This window comes from Pongo pygmaeus, chromosome 10 (genome assembly GCF_028885625.2).
Source record: "Pongo pygmaeus isolate AG05252 chromosome 10, NHGRI_mPonPyg2-v2.0_pri, whole genome shotgun sequence".
In the NCBI taxonomy this organism is placed as follows: domain Eukaryota; kingdom Metazoa; phylum Chordata; class Mammalia; order Primates; family Hominidae; genus Pongo; species Pongo pygmaeus.
Genome location: NC_072383.2, coordinates 21,504,618 through 21,522,932, shown reverse-complemented (window position 1 = coordinate 21,522,932; position 18,315 = coordinate 21,504,618). Strand labels below are relative to the sequence as shown.

Genomic DNA, 18,315 nt, shown 5'->3' with positions numbered 1-18,315 from the left:
TGTGGCATTTTTTTCCAGAATAGGGAACTTTCATCTAATTAAAAACCTGTTCGGGTAGATGTCCTTTCTTCTCAGTGATTTTCTTAATGCTATCTAGAACACTATTTCTGTTGCCTCCTGATTAGCAGAAGCTGCTTCTCCAGTTATCTTGACACTTTTCTGAGGCAAATCTCTTTCTAAAATTTTCAAATTATCCTTTAGTGACATTAAATTCTCCAGCTTTAAATCCTTCATTTTCCTTTTGCTTTAAGTTGTCATATAACGACTTCACTTTTTCTCAAATCATGTTTGAGTCTTACAGGTATACTTTTTAAAAATTTTTTATTTAATTTAAGTTCCAGGATACATGGGCAGGGTGTGCAGATTTGTTACATAGGTAAACGTGTGCCAGGGTGGTTTGCTGCACCTATCAACCCATCACCTACGTATTACTCCCAACATGCATCAGCTATTTTTCCTGATGCTCTCCCTCCTGCTGTGCCCACTCCCTGACAGGCCTCAGTATGTGTTGTTCCCCTCCCTGTGTCCACATATTCTCATTTTTCAGTACCCACTTATGAGTGAGAACATGTAGTGTTTGGTTTTCTGTTCCTGTTAGTTTGTTGAGGATAATGGCTTCCAGCTTCATCCACATCCCTGCAAAGGACATGATCTCATTCCTTTTTATAGCTGCATAGTATTCCATGGTGTATATATAGCACATTTTCTTTATCCAGTCTATCCTTGATCTGCATTTGGGATGATTCCTTGTCTCTAATTTAATAGCAGTGTTGCACCTACATAAAAGCTGCATTTTCAATATGAGATAAAAACTATTTCACTAAAAGCACAGGTTTTGTGCCCACTGGTGTAGCTGCAGTGAGGCTTCATGTTGCTCCATTTCTCTCTCTCTCTCTATCTTTGTGTGTGTGCGTGTGTGTTTACAATGGTCCTTCTACTGGGTACACTTATATTGAAACAGTGGCCAGCTGCAGAGCTCAAACTACAGTACATATTAAACAATTTGACTTTTTCTTGTAATGTCATGTCTTTTCTGTGCTTCTGGGAGCACTTCCAGCACTTCATATGGCTCACACAGTGTTATTTAAGGTTGATGGTATTGCACTAAACAAAATGAAAAATACACAGGAACCACAGGAGTTCACTTTTTAAAGTGATTCATCACTTACTGGAGAGTGATGAAAACCACTCACATGGAGATGATGAATGACACGTGATATTTTAAGTAAATACTCTCAACACTTGAGCTAACTGCAATAACAACAGGAGATGGTTACATAATTTTTATGGCAGTAAAATATGCACTACAGTTAATTTTATTCAGTTATGACTTAATACTGTATTGTTATGTTTGGTTGCATTTCTCTTGACTGCAAATGGCATCATGTAAAATCTATAAGAGTTTTTCTGTGTAAAGTTTAAAAGTTTTAACTTTTAATAATAGATTTGTGCATATTTTGTTGTAGTAAATTATAAAGTAGTTTAGCATCTATATATGTTTTATTTATTCACGATATATCTGTATCTTAACATTTTCTAATTTCTAAGCTTTGTAGTTTATCTGTAGGTTTCTTCATATTGTCACAAATCTCAAAAAATGTTTCCAATACATTTATTGAAAGATCTATGTATAAGTGGATCTGCACAGTTCAAACCTGTGCTGTGCAAAGGTCAACTCTACTTTTAAAAATCTGTTAAGAAGGTAGATTTTAATTTAGTTGTTCTTACCACAATAAAATAATAAAATAATAAGAATTGAGAAAACACACACACGGAAAAACACACACCATAGAACTTCGAAGCACGATTAAATGATGCCATTACTCTGATCTATAAGGAAACTCATTGACATAAGAAAATACTGACATAATAAAATATTGACTTGATTTAAAACTATTTAGAAATAAATTATTTTCCATGATGAATCTGTCTTTAAAATTGATTTATGTGATCATATTGTTTTATAATTATATTGTTTTATAATCAACAACACAGACTGAATTCAGGAAATGATTGGTTAAATCAGTAACTCCATATACATGCGAAGTATTTATTTATCGCCTGTCAGAAATGTAATTTTGAGGACTTTTTTGGTTTTTTCACTGGTCTTTGTATAGGAACTAAAGAACATAACCTAGCTAGATATTGTCTGACAGTGTTTCCCTTGGGTAACATACCATGTTAAAATGTGGAAAATTCTACCAAAAAAAAAAAAATCTTAGTTTCTGGATGTTCTAGAAAACCAACCAGAAGGTCTTTTCAATGCTGCGTCCAAAATTCTGCATGAAAAGTGCAGGCCAGAGCTGGGTGGCGCCCGAGCTTTTGGGTGTGTGGTGATAGCAGTTTACCAACAGCAACCCTTCCCATTCTAACCATCAAACCCTAATTTCCGGTCTTTGACACTCTTTACTCATTTGTGTTATCCCTTTGGCTTGTGTAGGAATTGAAGTTTGCCAAAGTATACTTTATAATAAGTGCACTTCATGCTTCTCACTGAGTAGAGAAGATGTGATAATATTTGAACAGACAGGAGTAGAAATTGAATAACCGTGAATTCTAAAATGCTGTAATTATTTCTGAATAGAGTAGAGAGACTGCAAAACTATTACCCTAAAGACCTAAAGCCCTTCACCACTTATTTTGTACTCAGTGATAAAAGCAATTATGAAACTGGAATCAAATGACTAAATATAATATATAATGTGTAGCTACAGTAAGTCACATTTCTAAAATGGAAGATATAAATCATCATCAAGTATTTGCTTTTGTTTTACATTAGAAAGCACTCTCAAATTTGTTGGCCTACTGTGATGTCTATTCCTCTCAGAATGAATCCTTTGGTCTCATTGGAGTGATCTATTTAAGTCCTGGTGAGATAGAAAATCATATTCGTTTATTCACAAACACTAATCAGTTATTATTTGTTAAGACAGACACCATTCTGTCATGTTCTCAAAGAGATGGTGGGTAAGTACACACATATTTACAGATTGTTGTGAGAAGGGCTACAATAAAGACATGCTCTTGGTCATTAATAGGGGCACCGAATTGGAGACCAATGGAAAATGATTAAGTAAGGGTTATCTGAGGAAAGCTACATGTTGAAAGAGACTTTAAGAGCTATGAAAATAAAAGAGATAAAAGTTTTTCCAATTTTAAATAAAGGGGAGTGTGAGATTACAGGGTACAGAAATTCAGTCAATCATTGAATTAAGGTACAGATACTCAGCAAGAGAGGGAATATAGGGAACAAAGTGGGTTTGGAAATAAGATGATGAGACCAGCATTTGACAGGTTGAGTTTTAGGTAGTTATTTAAAAAAATCTAAGAAAAAAATTAATAAATAGTAGAAATATATATTTAAACAAATTATAGAAAAAATCCATTACAATTAGTAAATTACATAGAATTTTTTTGTGTTTCATTAGTGTAAGAAGCAGATTATAGTAGATGAGAAGTACATGGGAGATGAGACGATGAGGCACTTAGATGATTTTTTTCTAGGTACTTGACCTTGAAGATGAATTGAGAAACAGTTAATCAACTGGAAAGTCATTTGGGGATATAAAAAATGTACATGTGTAAATAGATGGGAGAGACTTGAGAGTGTTTGCTGAGGAAAAGAGAGGATGCAGATGAAGAAGAGGCAGAAAGATGAAATCTAAACCCCAGTTGGATCGATTAATATTAGTTAAAGATAGATACTTTTTCATAAGTATGGGTAAAACAAGATAAATATTAATATAGTACAGGTACATCTGTAGAAAGGAGGGCATGAAGTCGAGGCAGATATTACAACATGGGCTCTCATTCTTCTATGAGAGAAGAAATAAAGCCTCCGAGAGTGAAGACAAAAGTCATAAATTTTATTTATGTGTCCTCTCCTTCATTCATTTGTTCTACAAGCACTCATTAAATGTTGCCATAGGCCAAGCCCTCAGTGAGAGCCAGGAAAAATGACCATAACCAAAGCGCACTCTGTTGTCTCTTAAGCCACCCACACCATAAGCCAATGAAGCAGCCACAAGGAGATGTTAGCAAAGCAAACTCTGAATTCTACACATCCACCAAGTCACCATCAACTGAAAAATAAAATGTACTGGACTTGGCAGTCAGTTTTCAGAGAGGGACATTTTAAGTAATCTAAAATAAGTTTGTTAAAAATCTCTATTTACACATAGTTTTATAAGCAAAGTATAAAAAGGAGCTGAATTTCATTTTTATTCTGATTATTAATGCATTTATTTCCTACCTGTAACTTTTGGAAAATAGTAAGCAAAGTACTATTGAAAAAGTAAATTTAATTATTTGGAAGAATGGTGTCCTGCACTTAAAAGGCACTATCATGATACCTTGTTCCGATTGTACTTACTCAGATCCACATATCCGATATCCACATACATTTTAGCAAACAGAGATCCCAGCATAAAGGCAAAAACTAGACCAGTCATTCCCATTGCATTCACAGTACCTGTCAGTATTACAAAACAATTTAATCAGATACCGCAAATACTTGGTTTTTATTCAACATGTTTTTAAAAGTAATATTACACAATACATTTCTCCAAATATTTTTTCTAATAAAGAATACAATTAATGATACTATTATTTCAAAGGTAGACCTAGGGATTAACCATGCAATTTAATATTTTCTGTTTATTACCTAAATACAAGGAAGAATGTCCTTCTTTTGCAAAATCATCAATGTAAGAAATCCCCAATGGTACTATGGGGGTTTCCCCTATACCACGGAGCATATTCCCCATGAAGACATAGATCCACATGTGTGACCCAGATTTCTTCACACAACCTATCGAGACAAGAGAGTGTTTTATTTTAAACATTATTTTTAACATTCCTATTAGAAATGTAACTACTTTAAACCCTTTGCTATTCTATTTTTTTTCTAATTACAAGTGATTCATATTCACTTTGCAAAGTTTGAAAATAAGGAAGGGCACAAAGAAAACAAGTAAAAAATATCTATAATCACACTACACACAGAAGATCATTGCAAATGTTACTCTAGATCTTCTACACTTTTGGTGCACAAAATATGCATAATATTCATTATGTACAATATATAAATATCTAGGTTATTTTTAAGCTGCATACATAGTTATCGCTATATTATCACAATTTCCCCATGTTGTTAAGATTTCTTCTATGTGAAAATGTTAATGACTGTATAGTAGTGCGTTGAATAACAGTTCCCTCATTTGTTTAAACAATCTCCTTTTTTAGTTACAAAATATTTACATTTTTTATTCTGTTAAACACAGATGTCATGGCTATAATTGTAAATAAGTCCTTGTGCACATTCCTGATTATTTTCTTAAGATTTATCACTAAAGTAGGTAAGTATATTTTTGTTCTTTAATATATATTAAAAATTAATCTCCAGAAAAAGTTATAAATTTTCAAACTTCCAGAAGTATATAAAATGTGAAATCTTATATTTCCTCCTTTCCATTTCTTTTCATTAAACTTTTGGGTTATAATTATAAATTATTATTTGTGTTATAATGGCACAAAATCTTCAAATGCTATAATATTTTGCATTTTTTATGAAGAGCAAAGTTACATTATTCACATATTTCTGTCACTTCCTGCTTTTTAAATTTTAAACGTGTACCTTTTTTGCCAGTTACCGACTAAATTTGTTCTCTTTCCTCATCTACTTATAAATATCCTTCATATATATTACAGTCACCCCTTGACATGTATAGAAGGATGTTTGTTTCAGGACAACTCATGTGTACCCAAATTCATGCATACTTAATTCCTCTGGTTGGCCCTGTGGAAACTACCTATAGAAGTAAGATCTCCATATGGGTGGGTTTCTCCTTCTGTTTGGTTGGATAAAAGCCACATATAAGTGAACAGGTGCAACTGCAATCTATGTTGTTCATGGGTCAACTGTGTATATTAACAGTATGATTTTGTCTGTATGTAAGGGTTAAATATTTTTCCTATTTGTTCTTAAATCAATTTTGCTAAAAAATCACATTTTATAGATGTAATTCGATATATAAATTTTATACTTTTTAACTGTCAGTATTAATTCTTACCTCTTTCTATTATCTCAGGTGGTGTTCTATTGAGTGATAACATTTGATTAATTAAACAGTTTGGTAAGTTTGATGTTGAATTTTCTGATGGATCAATATTGATTTCTTTAGAATACCTGTAACTATAAGAGTAACACTGGATTGAACATTTTGCTTATCTGCTGAATATTTTCACCTTTCCCAAAAATGCAGAAAAATTTTCCCCTTTGTTGACACTGTCTTCGAATTACCAGACTTCTCTTTGTCAATTTCCCAGCATGTATGTCAGAAGAGATGATAAGTGGGGGTGGGGGTGGGGCGGGAATGGGAGTATCTACTAAGACAGATAATTCAACACACCATGGATAAAGTGGGTTATCACTTTTCTATAATCCTAGAAATGCTTATATTCTGGTCAAGATGTAAAATATCCTGTTTCACCTGTTTTTTTTTTTAATCTGTTAAATATATCTATTTATCCCTTTGAGTTATCACCAAAGATAGTAAGTCTGTCTGATTTTCTTTCATGGACACACACACACTAATACTTGACTCTTCAAAACTCAATTAAAAATTTCTAACCTATTTTAACTTTATGAGGAAGAACTTAATAAGAACAAAAGAGATGGTGCTGAATTAGAGACAGATGCTGATATCCAAAAGTACTAAGGAGCTCTGTGAGCTCTGAGGGCAGCACATAGTGTGCCAGGTATTATGTTCAGCTTCAATGAACTAGAAATAAAGCTCAATTTTTGTACTTTAGAGATTTCACACTCTCTGAGATAAAAGCATATGATCAAAGACACAATAAGTTTAATATGTAAGGTCCCAAGTTGTCACATACACACACAAAAGAGATGATCAGCTTTGCTTGGAGGTGGTGGGTAGATCAAAGAAGACTTTGCAATGTGCGTGACAGATAAAATGAATATTGAAGATGGATAGAAGTTTAACTGGTAGACAAAGGAAGAAAAGTATTCATGGCTGTAGAAACAACAGGTGCAAAGAGATGACATACTCTGGCACATTTAGAGAACTGTAAGCCTGGAATGTGGTCCTCAAATGTGGGGAGCAATGGAAGATGAAGCTGTGATGGTTGCATCTAAGCATGTTCTCCATAAAAATCATGAAGAATAAGATAGTAAGAAGATTAGAAGGAATTATGGGACACTGAAATTATGGTGTCAGAAGTAGAGAAAAAGGACGGGCATGATGAAGAGGCCACAAAGGTAGAAAAATGAATCAAGATTATGGACTATGATGAGTATTAGAGCAGTACCATTAAGAAGAAAGTTCTTATAAGGGTCAAATGTAGGAAAAGAACAGAATTAATATGATGACCAAAAGGCATGATTGCTGGATATGGCAATGAGTAAGTAATTGTTGTCTCTAACAGGGACTGCTCATTGTCGCTCAGTATCCTTTTTTTTCTCCTTCTATAGTAACAGAAGTTGGGATTTGTAGCTGGAAACCACGTCCTGGAATAAAGTCTTTCCCCCCCCAGTATCTATATACCTATGTGCAAAATGTAACCAATTTCTGGTAAATGTGAAGCCAGTGGAAACATTTTGCTTCTGAAAATGCTCCTTAAGCCTCAGTCTGTGTGCATTTTTGGTTCTTCTCCTCGTTCTTCTTCCCTTCTTCTATCCTGCTGCCAGAAAATACATTGCCACAATTTGTACCATGAGGCCAAGGCCATGCAAGGCATAGCACTATGATGAAAAGAATAGAATCATATTATCCTTGGACTAACTACATTAACTTTTATGTAAAAAATAAGCGCTGTCTTTTTTAAGTTTTAGCTATTTCCAGTTTTCTCTTATGAACACCTTACACTAACCATAACTACGCAGTTACTTTAGAAAGAACAACTTTGGTGTAATGCTGTTGGGAAAACTTATATGCAGCAGGTGAAGCTGTGAAGTCTTACTGAGTATTATTAAAATCTTACAGGCAAAGACATGAAGTACACGTGTTATACTTCGTGTAATAAATAGCTTATTTATTTCATTTGAAACTTTACATCTTATGTAATATTATTCTTATTTCAAAGTCTATGAAAGCCATAATGAATAAAGCAATACATTAACTATCATATAAAAGAAATATACTCCATTTCTAGACATACTTAGTGAATATTCTCAAAAGACAACTATTTAAAGGATAAAAATAAAATTCTACTGCTAATTTACAAGTTGCTGATAATGAATGGCTCAGTGCTGTTTAACACTTACTATCCCATGAAGAAATGTGGTAAAGCCATCAAAATACTTCCAGTGCCCATAAGAAGACAACCAATTCCAATTAACTTTGGTCTGTGTAGTTTAGATCCAAAGTAACTTACAAATACAATCACGAACAAATTTCCTAGAAAGAGAACAAAATTATGTTGACATGACTTAGTTCAATTTTGTATCTGATAGAACTGAATGCCCCAGAATGACTGCAAATAAAGCCCAAGACATCATACCTTCCCTCAAAGACCATGTAATTTAATTGTGAAGATCAGCTCTCCTGCATTAAACCACTAATTGAAATTTGTATAGTACTAATGATAAGTAGAATAGGTTTTATATGCAAACAAAACACTTAGGTAATTTGGCAATATGAGAGAAGCAAAATGTTATTGAAAGTTTGGAGTTTACTGCATTGTGTTGGGATGGAAAAATGTCTTCCTAATCTGAGAAATCTTTTTATCATCATTCATGCATTATTAAAATTTATTTCCAGCATTCTTTAAGTTTATACTATATACCTACCACGGTGCTCAGAGTCAGAAATATAAAAAAAGAATAAACCATGGTACCCGTTCTCTAGACACACATTAGTAATAAAATAAAACAGATGAATAGAGGTACTATTAGGTTACGGAAATAGCTTAAATTATGGGCTTTGTGAAAATCTCCTGGAGGAGACGTCATTTGAGATTTAATGTTGAGTATAAATTATTTAGATTAAAACGTGGAAGAAGAGCAATCAGAGCAGACCAATTCGGATTTATCTGTAGCCTGATATATAACAATTAACAGACAACAATTAATAATTATTGGACATTGATGAAAAATAGTAGCATGAAAGAAGAGCATCAAAACAGACCAGCAGATAAAGCAACATAAGCATAAGTACTTAAACAAGATTAAACTAAAAACAATAAAAACATTTTTTTAAAAATTCTGTTAGCATATTTAGAGGTACAAGGGCATGTAGCATCCATAAAATCAGAATGGCAGACTAAAAGTAACAAAAGAATGATAAAGTATTGTTATAAATTTAAAATATTATTAAAAATTTACAAATTAGAACTTGATATAATAAGATGACATTAGAGAAGATTGATGAAACATAAGGAAAATAGGTAGAAATTTAGAAGAAAATAATTTAAAAGCAAAAATATCCAGAAAATATATTATTTATATCATATATGTTACAGAATAATAATAGAAAAAAACAAATAGAAAACAGAAAATAAACTCGCTGGCCGGGTGAGATGGCTAACGCCTATAATCCCAGCACTTTGGGAGGCCAAGGCGGGTGGATAATCTGAGGTCAGGAGTTCGAGACCACCCTGGACAACATGGTGAAACCCCGTCTCTACTAAAAATACAAAATTAACCGACATGCTGGTGCATGCCTGTAATTCCAGCTACTTGGGAGACTGAGGCAAGAGAATCTCTTGAACCCGGGAGGCGGAGGTTGTAGTGAGCTGAGATCATGCCATTGCACTGCAGCCTGGATAGCAAGAATGAAAAACTGTTTCCCCTCCTCCCCCCGCAAAAAAAAAGAAAAGAAAGAAAATATTGGGAGGCCAAGGCTGGTGGATCACGAGGTTAGGAGGTCGAGACCATGGTGAAACCCCGTCTCTACTAAAAATACAACAACAACAACAACAAAATTAGCTGTGCGTGGTGGCGGGCACCTGTAGTCCCAGCTACTCGGGAGGCTGAGGCAGGAGAATGGCGTGAACCAGGGAGGCGAGCTTGCAGTGAGCCGAGATCGCACCACTGCACTCCAGCCTGGGCGACAGAGCGAGACTCCGTCTCAAAAAAAAAAAAAAAGAAAAGAAAAGAAAGAAAAAGAGAAGAAATTCACTGTGTTAGAGGAAGACTTAAGATGAAAGTTTCTGCTTTTATCCAGCAGAATTAATATAGAAAGAGACAGTCTCAGATATATGCTGGTATATTTTCAGAGATTTAGAGATAAAAAAGAGATTCATAGTGCATAAAAATTACAATGGCATTAATTTCTTATATACAACACTGAATGTTATGAAACAGTAGATAAATAATTTAAACGTTTTGAGAAAAAGGGATTTTGAATGTTTAATTCCATATCCAGACAAATTATCACTTAAATATGCTAGTCAAATAAGCACATTTTCCAAGAAAATATGCTACATTTTAAATTCTTCCTAAAAAAATAATTACAGTCATCCCTTAGTGTCCATGGGTTATTGCTTCTAGGATGCTCTGTAGATACCAAGATTTGTGGATATTCAAGTTCCTTAAGTAAAAAGGTGTAATATTGCATAAAACCTATCCCCTATCCATACCCTCTTGTATACTTTATATCATATCTAGATAATGTCTAATACTTAATATAATGTAAATACTATGTAAATAGTTGTTATTCTGTTGTTATTTGTATTATTTTTACAATTGTATTGCTACTTTTTAATTTTTATATTTTTTGAGTATATCTTGCATCCACGGTTGGTTGAATCCATGGATGTGGGAACTGTGTATACAGAAGGTCATCTATACATGAAGCTACATTCCAGAAAGACTAAAGATGAGATTTGAAGTCACAAGATTCAAGAAACAGAGGAAAGCAAAGAAACAAAACTGATAATGATGTTCAAATAAGTGCTGTAAACAGCTTCAAAGTTTAACAAAAATACAAAGGATCAATTTCTTAACAAAAGGAGACATTCAGTGAATTAAACTTTAAAACTAATAACATTCTAATTCTAAAATCCTTGATGATTTCATTGAACCTGAGAGGTGAAAGAGTGAAGGACATGTAGAGCGTAATATCTTTGAATCACAAATATTTTGAATTGATTTAAAGAGATGTCTTCTTTTGACAATTACTTTTAAAATATTATTTAGTTAAGCATATTGTAAATACAGTTACATGAGAAACAAAAATTATATACAATATTTGCAGTTTATATAATACACAATTGGGAGGTCCCTCTAAATAATTAGAAAGTGAAAAGAAGAGGGAAATTTAGCAGAGACTGTGAGCTAGCAATACATAAGAAAAAAATTTCAATTATTATTTAAAACTTCACTATTGTTGCAGAAATACAAATTAAAATGAAGGCAACAAAGCAATATCTTCAATGTTCCCCCAAAAAGACTTTAACCCCTCAATTGTGTACCCCGTTAGACACTAGAATCTAGTGTAGGTTGCTCCTATACAGTCCCTCCCTCCTAAAACCATAAGAATTATAGTCCTCCCCCAGACTTTCTTCACACTGGGGCACCTTGAGGCAAGGGAGGTAAAGCTTCACAAGGCATTAATTTGCAAACAATGAGTTTGTGTAGGATTAGAGTTTTTCAACATCATCACTATAAACATTTTGGGAAGGATTGTTCTTTGTTGGTAAGTCTGTCCTGTGCATTGCACAATGTTTAGCAGCATCCCTGGCCTCTACCCCTGGGTACCAGTAGCATCCTCCCTTCCTCAGCTTATTTATGGCAACTAAAAATGTCTTCAGATATTGTCAAATCACTCATGAGGGACAAATTTACACCTGGCTGAGAGCCAAGTGTTAAAAACGGTTTGTTTTTTTAACATATGCAAGTATGGTTATTAAAATAGAAAAAAAAAAGCTACCTATTTCGAAGCTTCCATCAATTAAACCAGCAAGAGAAGAGGATATCTCAAATCTCCTTTCTATTTGAGTGCTTGATATTTTCATAAAAATTCCAGCTAGTGCTTTAGCAACATAGCTGAATGACAGGAGTGTCAAGAAGATCTGAAAAACAGCAGAAAGAGAAAATTGATTAATTAAAGAACTGTATAATGTTTATAGGTATGTGGAATTAAAATAGTTTTTTTCTTTACTTACAAACATTATTTTTATCTTAAAAAGCATACTCATCTTTTTTCCTATACAAGTTGGAACTTGTCAGCCCTATAACTTTTTTTTTAGTGATTTTTTTTTATTTCATGAGTTTTGGGGGTACAGGTGGTTTTGGTTACATGGAGAGGTTCTTTAGTGGTGATTTCTGAGATTTTAGTACACCTGTCACCCAAGCAGTGTACACTGTACCCCATAGTCTCACCCTCATTCACCTCCCAACCATTCCCCTGAGTCCCCAGAGTCCATTATACCACTGTTATGCCTTTGCATCCTCATTGCTTAGCTCCCTCTTATAAGTGAGAACATACAATATTTGGTTTCCCATTCCTGAGTTACTTCACTTAGAATAATGGTCTCCAGTTCCATCCAAGTTGCTGCAAAAGACATTATGTCATTCCTTTTTATGGCTGAGTAGTATTCCAAGGTGTATATATGCCACATTTTCTTTTATTGTTTTTATTTTTATTATTTATTTTTTATTTTACTTTAAGTTCCAGGATACATGTGCAGAAAATGCAGGTTTGTTACATAGGTATATGTGTTCCATGGTGGTTTGCTGCACCTATTGACCCATCCTCTCAGTTCTCTCCCCTTGCCCCCCAACTCCCAGCAGGCTCTGGTATGTGTTGTTCCCTCACTGTGTTCATGTGTTCTCACTGCTCACCTCCTGCTTACGAGTGAGAATATGTGGTGTTTGGTTTTCTCTTCCTGTGTTAGTTTGCTGAGGATGGTGGCTTCCAGCTTCATCCATGTCCCTGCAAAGGACATGATCTCATTCCTTTTTATGGCTGTGTAGTATTCCATGATGTATATGTACCACATTTTCTTTATCCAGTCTAACATCGATGAGCAATTTGGGTTGGTTCCATGACTTTGCCATTGTAAATAGTGTTGTAATAAGCATACTTGTACATGTGTCTTTAGAGTAGAATGATTTATAATCCTTTGGGTATATACTCAGTAATAGGATTGCTGGGTCAAATGGTATTTCTGATTCTAGATCCTTGAGGAATTGTCATACTGTCTCCCACAATGATGGAAGTAATTTACTTTCCTATCAACAGTGTAAAAGCGTTCCTATTTCTCCACAGCCTCACCAGCATCTTTTGTTTCTTGACTTTTTAATAATCACCATTCTGACTGGCATGAAATGGCATCTCATTGTGGTTTTGATATACATTTCTCTAATGATCAGTGATGTTGAGCTTTTTATCATGTTTGTTGGCCATATAAATGTTTTCTTTTGAGAAGTGTCTTTCATATTCTTTGCTCACTTTTTGATGGGTTTTTTATTTTTTTCTTGTACATTTTTGCAATCTATCCATCTGACAAAAGTCTAATATACTATAACAGTATTATCACTACACTAGTAAAGCATGATTTTCTAACTTGGTTGCAATATTCGATTGTTAGAGGAGTATAATCAGGGTTGTTATTTTTAAATTAATATTGTTAACTGATTTATAGGAAGCTAGACACTGTTCTCAGATGGCCACAATGGTGAGCTATTTTTTATTTCCATGTGAATAGCGTAGGCTAACTGGGAGGAGGGTGGTGGTACATTCGCAAAGACAGCATTTCCAGGAGCCAGCTAAAATATTGAACTTTGTGGAGGCAAAGAGGAATTTTATGACCAACAGAAATGACTGTATCAATGTGAGATGTAGTGGTTATAGATGTTTTAATTTCCAATTTTACTTTAACAAAATGCATTGATTCATCCTTTCTCTTAAAGCTCACATCTACATCCTTAAGCTATTCCTTTAGCCCCACTATTAAAATATTACCCGCTTCTGAACTGCAGGTTTGTGTTCCCCCCAAATTTTTATGTTGAAACCCAAATTTCCAGTGTGGTGATAATTGGAGATGGAGCCTTTTAGGGGTACTTGGTCACAAGAGTAGAACACCCTAATAATAAAAGAAATGAGAGATTCTCTCCCTCTCTCTATGCCATATGAGGACACAGTGAGAAGATAGCCATCTGCAAACCAGAAAGAAGCCCTCATCAGAACTCAGTTATGCTGGCACCCTGATCTCAGACTTCTCAGACTTCAGAAATGTGAGAAATAAAGTTCTGTTCTTTAGTTAGCAATCTTTGCTATTCTACCATTCTAAACTAACTAGGAGACCCCTTCTTACCACCTTCTATATTCCCAGTGGTCTGCACCACCACGTCTTGCCTCAATTACTGCAATAGCCTCTTGCTACATCTTTCTAGTTCTGCACAAGTCTGCCCAAAGGCATCTTCTCAAAACGGTAGCTAGAGAAATCCTTTCAAAATAATTTAAAAATAAATAGATCATGCTGCCACTCAGTGTCTTCCCATGTGCCTTACAGCAATATCAAGCCTTTCCAATAACCTACAAGACCATGAATAATCTATCTTCTCATCTGAGAGGAGTCAACTCTGACAGCTTGTACATACAGAAGTACATACAGTCTTTGTGTCAGAGAATAGTAATGAAAATTGTTCAATCATAATCATTTCAGAGACTATTATGGGCACCTCTTTTCACACAAACTAGAAAACCAAAAAAAAAAACAGATGGATTCCTGGAAATATACAACATCCCAACATTAAACCAGAAATAAATTGAAATCCTTTTTTTTTTTTTTTTTTTTTTGAGATGGGGTCTCACTCTGTTGCCCAGGCTGGAGTGCAATGGTGCAATCTCAGCTCTTGAAACCTCCGCCTCCTGGGTTCGAGCAATTCTCCTGCCTCAGCCTCCTGAGTAGCTGGGATTATAGGCATGCACCACCATGCCCGTCTAGTTTTTGTATTTTTAGTAGAGATGGGGTTTCACCTTATTAGACAGGCTAGTCTTGAACTTCTGACCTCATGATCTGCCTGCCTCGGCCTCCCAAAGTAATGGGATTACAGGGATGAGCCACCACGCCTGGCCCTGAAATATTAAATAAGACTGATAGACATCTAGCTAGATTAATTAAAAAAAAAAAGAGGGAAGATCCAAATAAACACAATAGGAATGACAAATGACACCAACCCCAGAGAAAAACAAAAAAGCCTCAGAGACTATTATGAGCACCTCTTTTCACACAAACTAGAAAACCACAGGAGGAACACCTCCAGGCACAGGTTTGCACAAGAGGTAGAGTCACAATTCTTCTCTATGTGGAACATCAACATTCTTGCAGACAAGATGTACCTGTCTGATATAAATAGCCAGAACACTGGGTCAAGGGTGTGTCTGGAATGGGAATAGCTTTCCTGTAGACCTGACAGAGCTGCTGAGGTGGATATGGTCCTTCTCTCTGTTAAGATCTCAGTGAGTTTCACTGAGATCACCCTCATCCACCTTTGTCAAGAATAGGACCTCTGCCCACCATCGGGTATTGCAATTACCCACCCAATTTAGCCACAGCTGGTTTTTAAACATGGACACCTCCCACACTGGACTAAAGCCTGAACTATTTAACCCAGTAACTAAAATAAATAGGAAAAAATAAACAAAAAAGTGCACACCAGAGTGGAATGAGATAAGCTTCAAGAGACCTCTGTCATTCCAACTCTATAGGAGATTGTGAACTTGCTTACACACTGAGCACATTGCTACTACAACTAGCATCAGAGAAAGCCATCATACAAAGACTCTCTATAACCAAGGAATTCATACAGTTTTTCCCCATTAAAGTACAAAGAGCCAAATTAAGCTACAATAAACTATAAACATTAAAATCACATACTTGGGGGGGAGAAATTAAATAAATACAACAGTCAAATTAAAAATGAATTTAAGAATAATTAGGCTGGGTGCAGTGGCTCACACTTGTAGTTCCAGCACTTTGGGAGGCCAAGATGGGCGGATCATGAAGTCAGGAGATCGAAACCATCCTGGCCAACATGGTGAAACCCCGCCTCCACTGAAAATAGAAAAATTAGCTGGGCGTGGTGGCAAACGCCTGTAATCCCAGCTACTTGGGAGGCTGAGGTAGGAGAATCACTTGAACCCAGGAGGCAGATGTTGCAGTAAGCCGACATCGTGCCACTGCACTTTAGCCTGGTGACAGAGCAAAACTCTGGAAAAAAAAAAAAAAGAAGCATTAGAAGAAATACTCTACCCAAATAAGAGAAAAACAAACAGAAAGACAATTTTGTTAATATGACAAAATAGGGTTCTGTAACACCTCAAAAGATTATACTAGCACTCTAGCAATTGATCCAAACCTAGATGAAATCTTTGGAATACAAAATAAAGAATTTAATAGGTTGATTATAAAGCTACTCAAAGAGATACTTGAAAAAGGTGAAAACCTACATTAAGAAATGAAAAAAAAATTCAGGATATGAAGGAAACATTTTATAAAGTGATAGATATCTTAAAGATAAACCAATCAGAACTTTTGGAAATGAAAGACAAATTTAGAAATTACAAAATGCAGTGAAAAGTTTCCACAATAGACTAGAACAAATAGAAGAAAAAAATCAAAGCTCAAAGACTAGGCTTTTAAATTTACCCAAACAGACAAAAATAAAGGAAAAGAATAAAAATAAATGAAGTTTTCAAGATCTATGGGATTATGGAAAAGGGCCAAACCTAAGAATAATTGGTGTTCCTGAGGGAGAAAATAAAAAGTCTTGGAAGCATATTTCAGGGAACAATTGAGGAAAATTTCCTGGCCTTGCAATAAATTTAGATATTCAAATATGAGAAGCTCAAACAATTCCTGGAGATTCACTGCAAAAAGGTCATCACCAAGGTATGTAGTCATCAGGCTACATAAAGTCTGTATGAAAAATGACTTCTGAGAGCTCTAAGTCAAAAGCATTAGGTAACATATAAAGGAAAACCTATAAGACTAACAGCAGACTTCTCAGCACAAACCTTACTAGCCAGAAGGGATGAGGGTCCTATCTTCAGGCTCCTTAAACAGAATAACTGTCAGGCAGAAATTTTGTATCTGGTAAAACTAAGTTATATAAATGAAGGAGAAATAAAGTCATTTTTAGACAAACAAATAATGAGGGAATTTGTTACTACCAGACCAGCCTTACAAAAAATTCTGAAAAGGGTTTTAAATCTTGAAATAAAAGCTTGATATGCACCAAAACAGAATTTGAAAGCATAAAACTCAAAGGGCCTCTAAAAGAATTACACAATTTAAAAAAATATCTAAGTAACCATTCAAATGATGAGCAGGAAAATACCTTATATCTAAATATTAATGTTGAATGTAAGTGTCCAAAATGCTTCACTTAAGAGATACTGATCAACAGAACGTATAAAGAATCACAAACCAAATATCAACTTTCTTCACATGACTCACATAATACATAAGGATTCATAAAACTCAAGGTAAAGGGGTGAAAAAAGATATTGCATGGAAATGGAAAACAAAAGTCAGCAGAAGTAGCTATTCTTATATCAAATAAATCAGACTTTAAAACAACAGCAGTAAAAAAAAGACATAGAACATAATTATATAATGAAAGAAGGATCAATCCAACAAGAAGATATTAATTTTATATGCACCAAACAAATGGAGCACCTAGATTCATAAAACAATTACTACTGGACCTAAGAAATGAGATAGACAGCAATACAATAATAGTGGATGGCTTGAAGACATCACTGACAGCACTAGACAGATTATCTAGCCAGAAAAGCAATAAAAAATGGACTTAAACTACATTGTAGAACAAATGAGCCTAACAGATACACATGAATTTTACAAAACATTTTGTCCAAGAACTGCGGAATAACATTCTTGTCATCAGCACTTAGAACATTCTGCAACATAGATAATACAGTAAGACAGAAAACAAGTCTCAATAAATATTTGGAAACTCAAAATCATAAATATTTTCTCAGACCACAGTGGAATAAAACTGGAAATGAACTCCATAAGGAATCCCCCAAATTATACAAATACATGAAAATTGGACAATATGCTCTGGAATAATTTTTGGGTTAACAATGAAATCAAGATGGAAATTAAACTTCTTTGAAATAAATGATAATACTGACACAAGTTATCAAAACCCCTTGGATACAGCAAAAGAAGCTCTAATAGAAAAGTTTATAATACTACATTCCTATATTAAAAGTATGAAAGATCACAAACTGGCTGGCGCAGTGACTCTCCCCTGTTAATCCCAGCACTATGGGAGGCTGAGGCAGGTGGATCACTTGAGACCGGGAGTTTGAGACAAGC

At 34.6% G+C, this 18,315-nt stretch overlaps 1 protein-coding gene across 3 annotated transcripts in view; it reads right to left on the bottom strand.

Annotated features, from left to right (window-relative positions):
- The window catches only part of LOC129009441 (putative solute carrier organic anion transporter family member 1B7), a 113,561-nt gene that overhangs the window by 70,300 nt on the left and 24,946 nt on the right, over positions 1-18,315 (bottom strand). For all 3 annotated transcript variants that reach the window (XR_008492771.1, XM_054442350.1, XM_054442351.1), the window contains exons 2-6: positions 11,892-12,033; positions 8,285-8,417; positions 6,072-6,193; positions 4,664-4,810; positions 4,373-4,471 (exon numbers count right to left, since the gene is read on the bottom strand). Coding sequence is in view for 2 of the 3 variants with exons in the window: in XM_054442350.1 (XP_054298325.1) it covers positions 4,373-4,471; positions 4,664-4,810; positions 6,072-6,193; positions 8,285-8,417; positions 11,892-12,033 (643 nt within the window). In the remaining variant the exon portion in view is untranslated. The remainder of the gene's footprint in view (positions 1-4,372; positions 4,472-4,663; positions 4,811-6,071; positions 6,194-8,284; positions 8,418-11,891; positions 12,034-18,315) is intronic.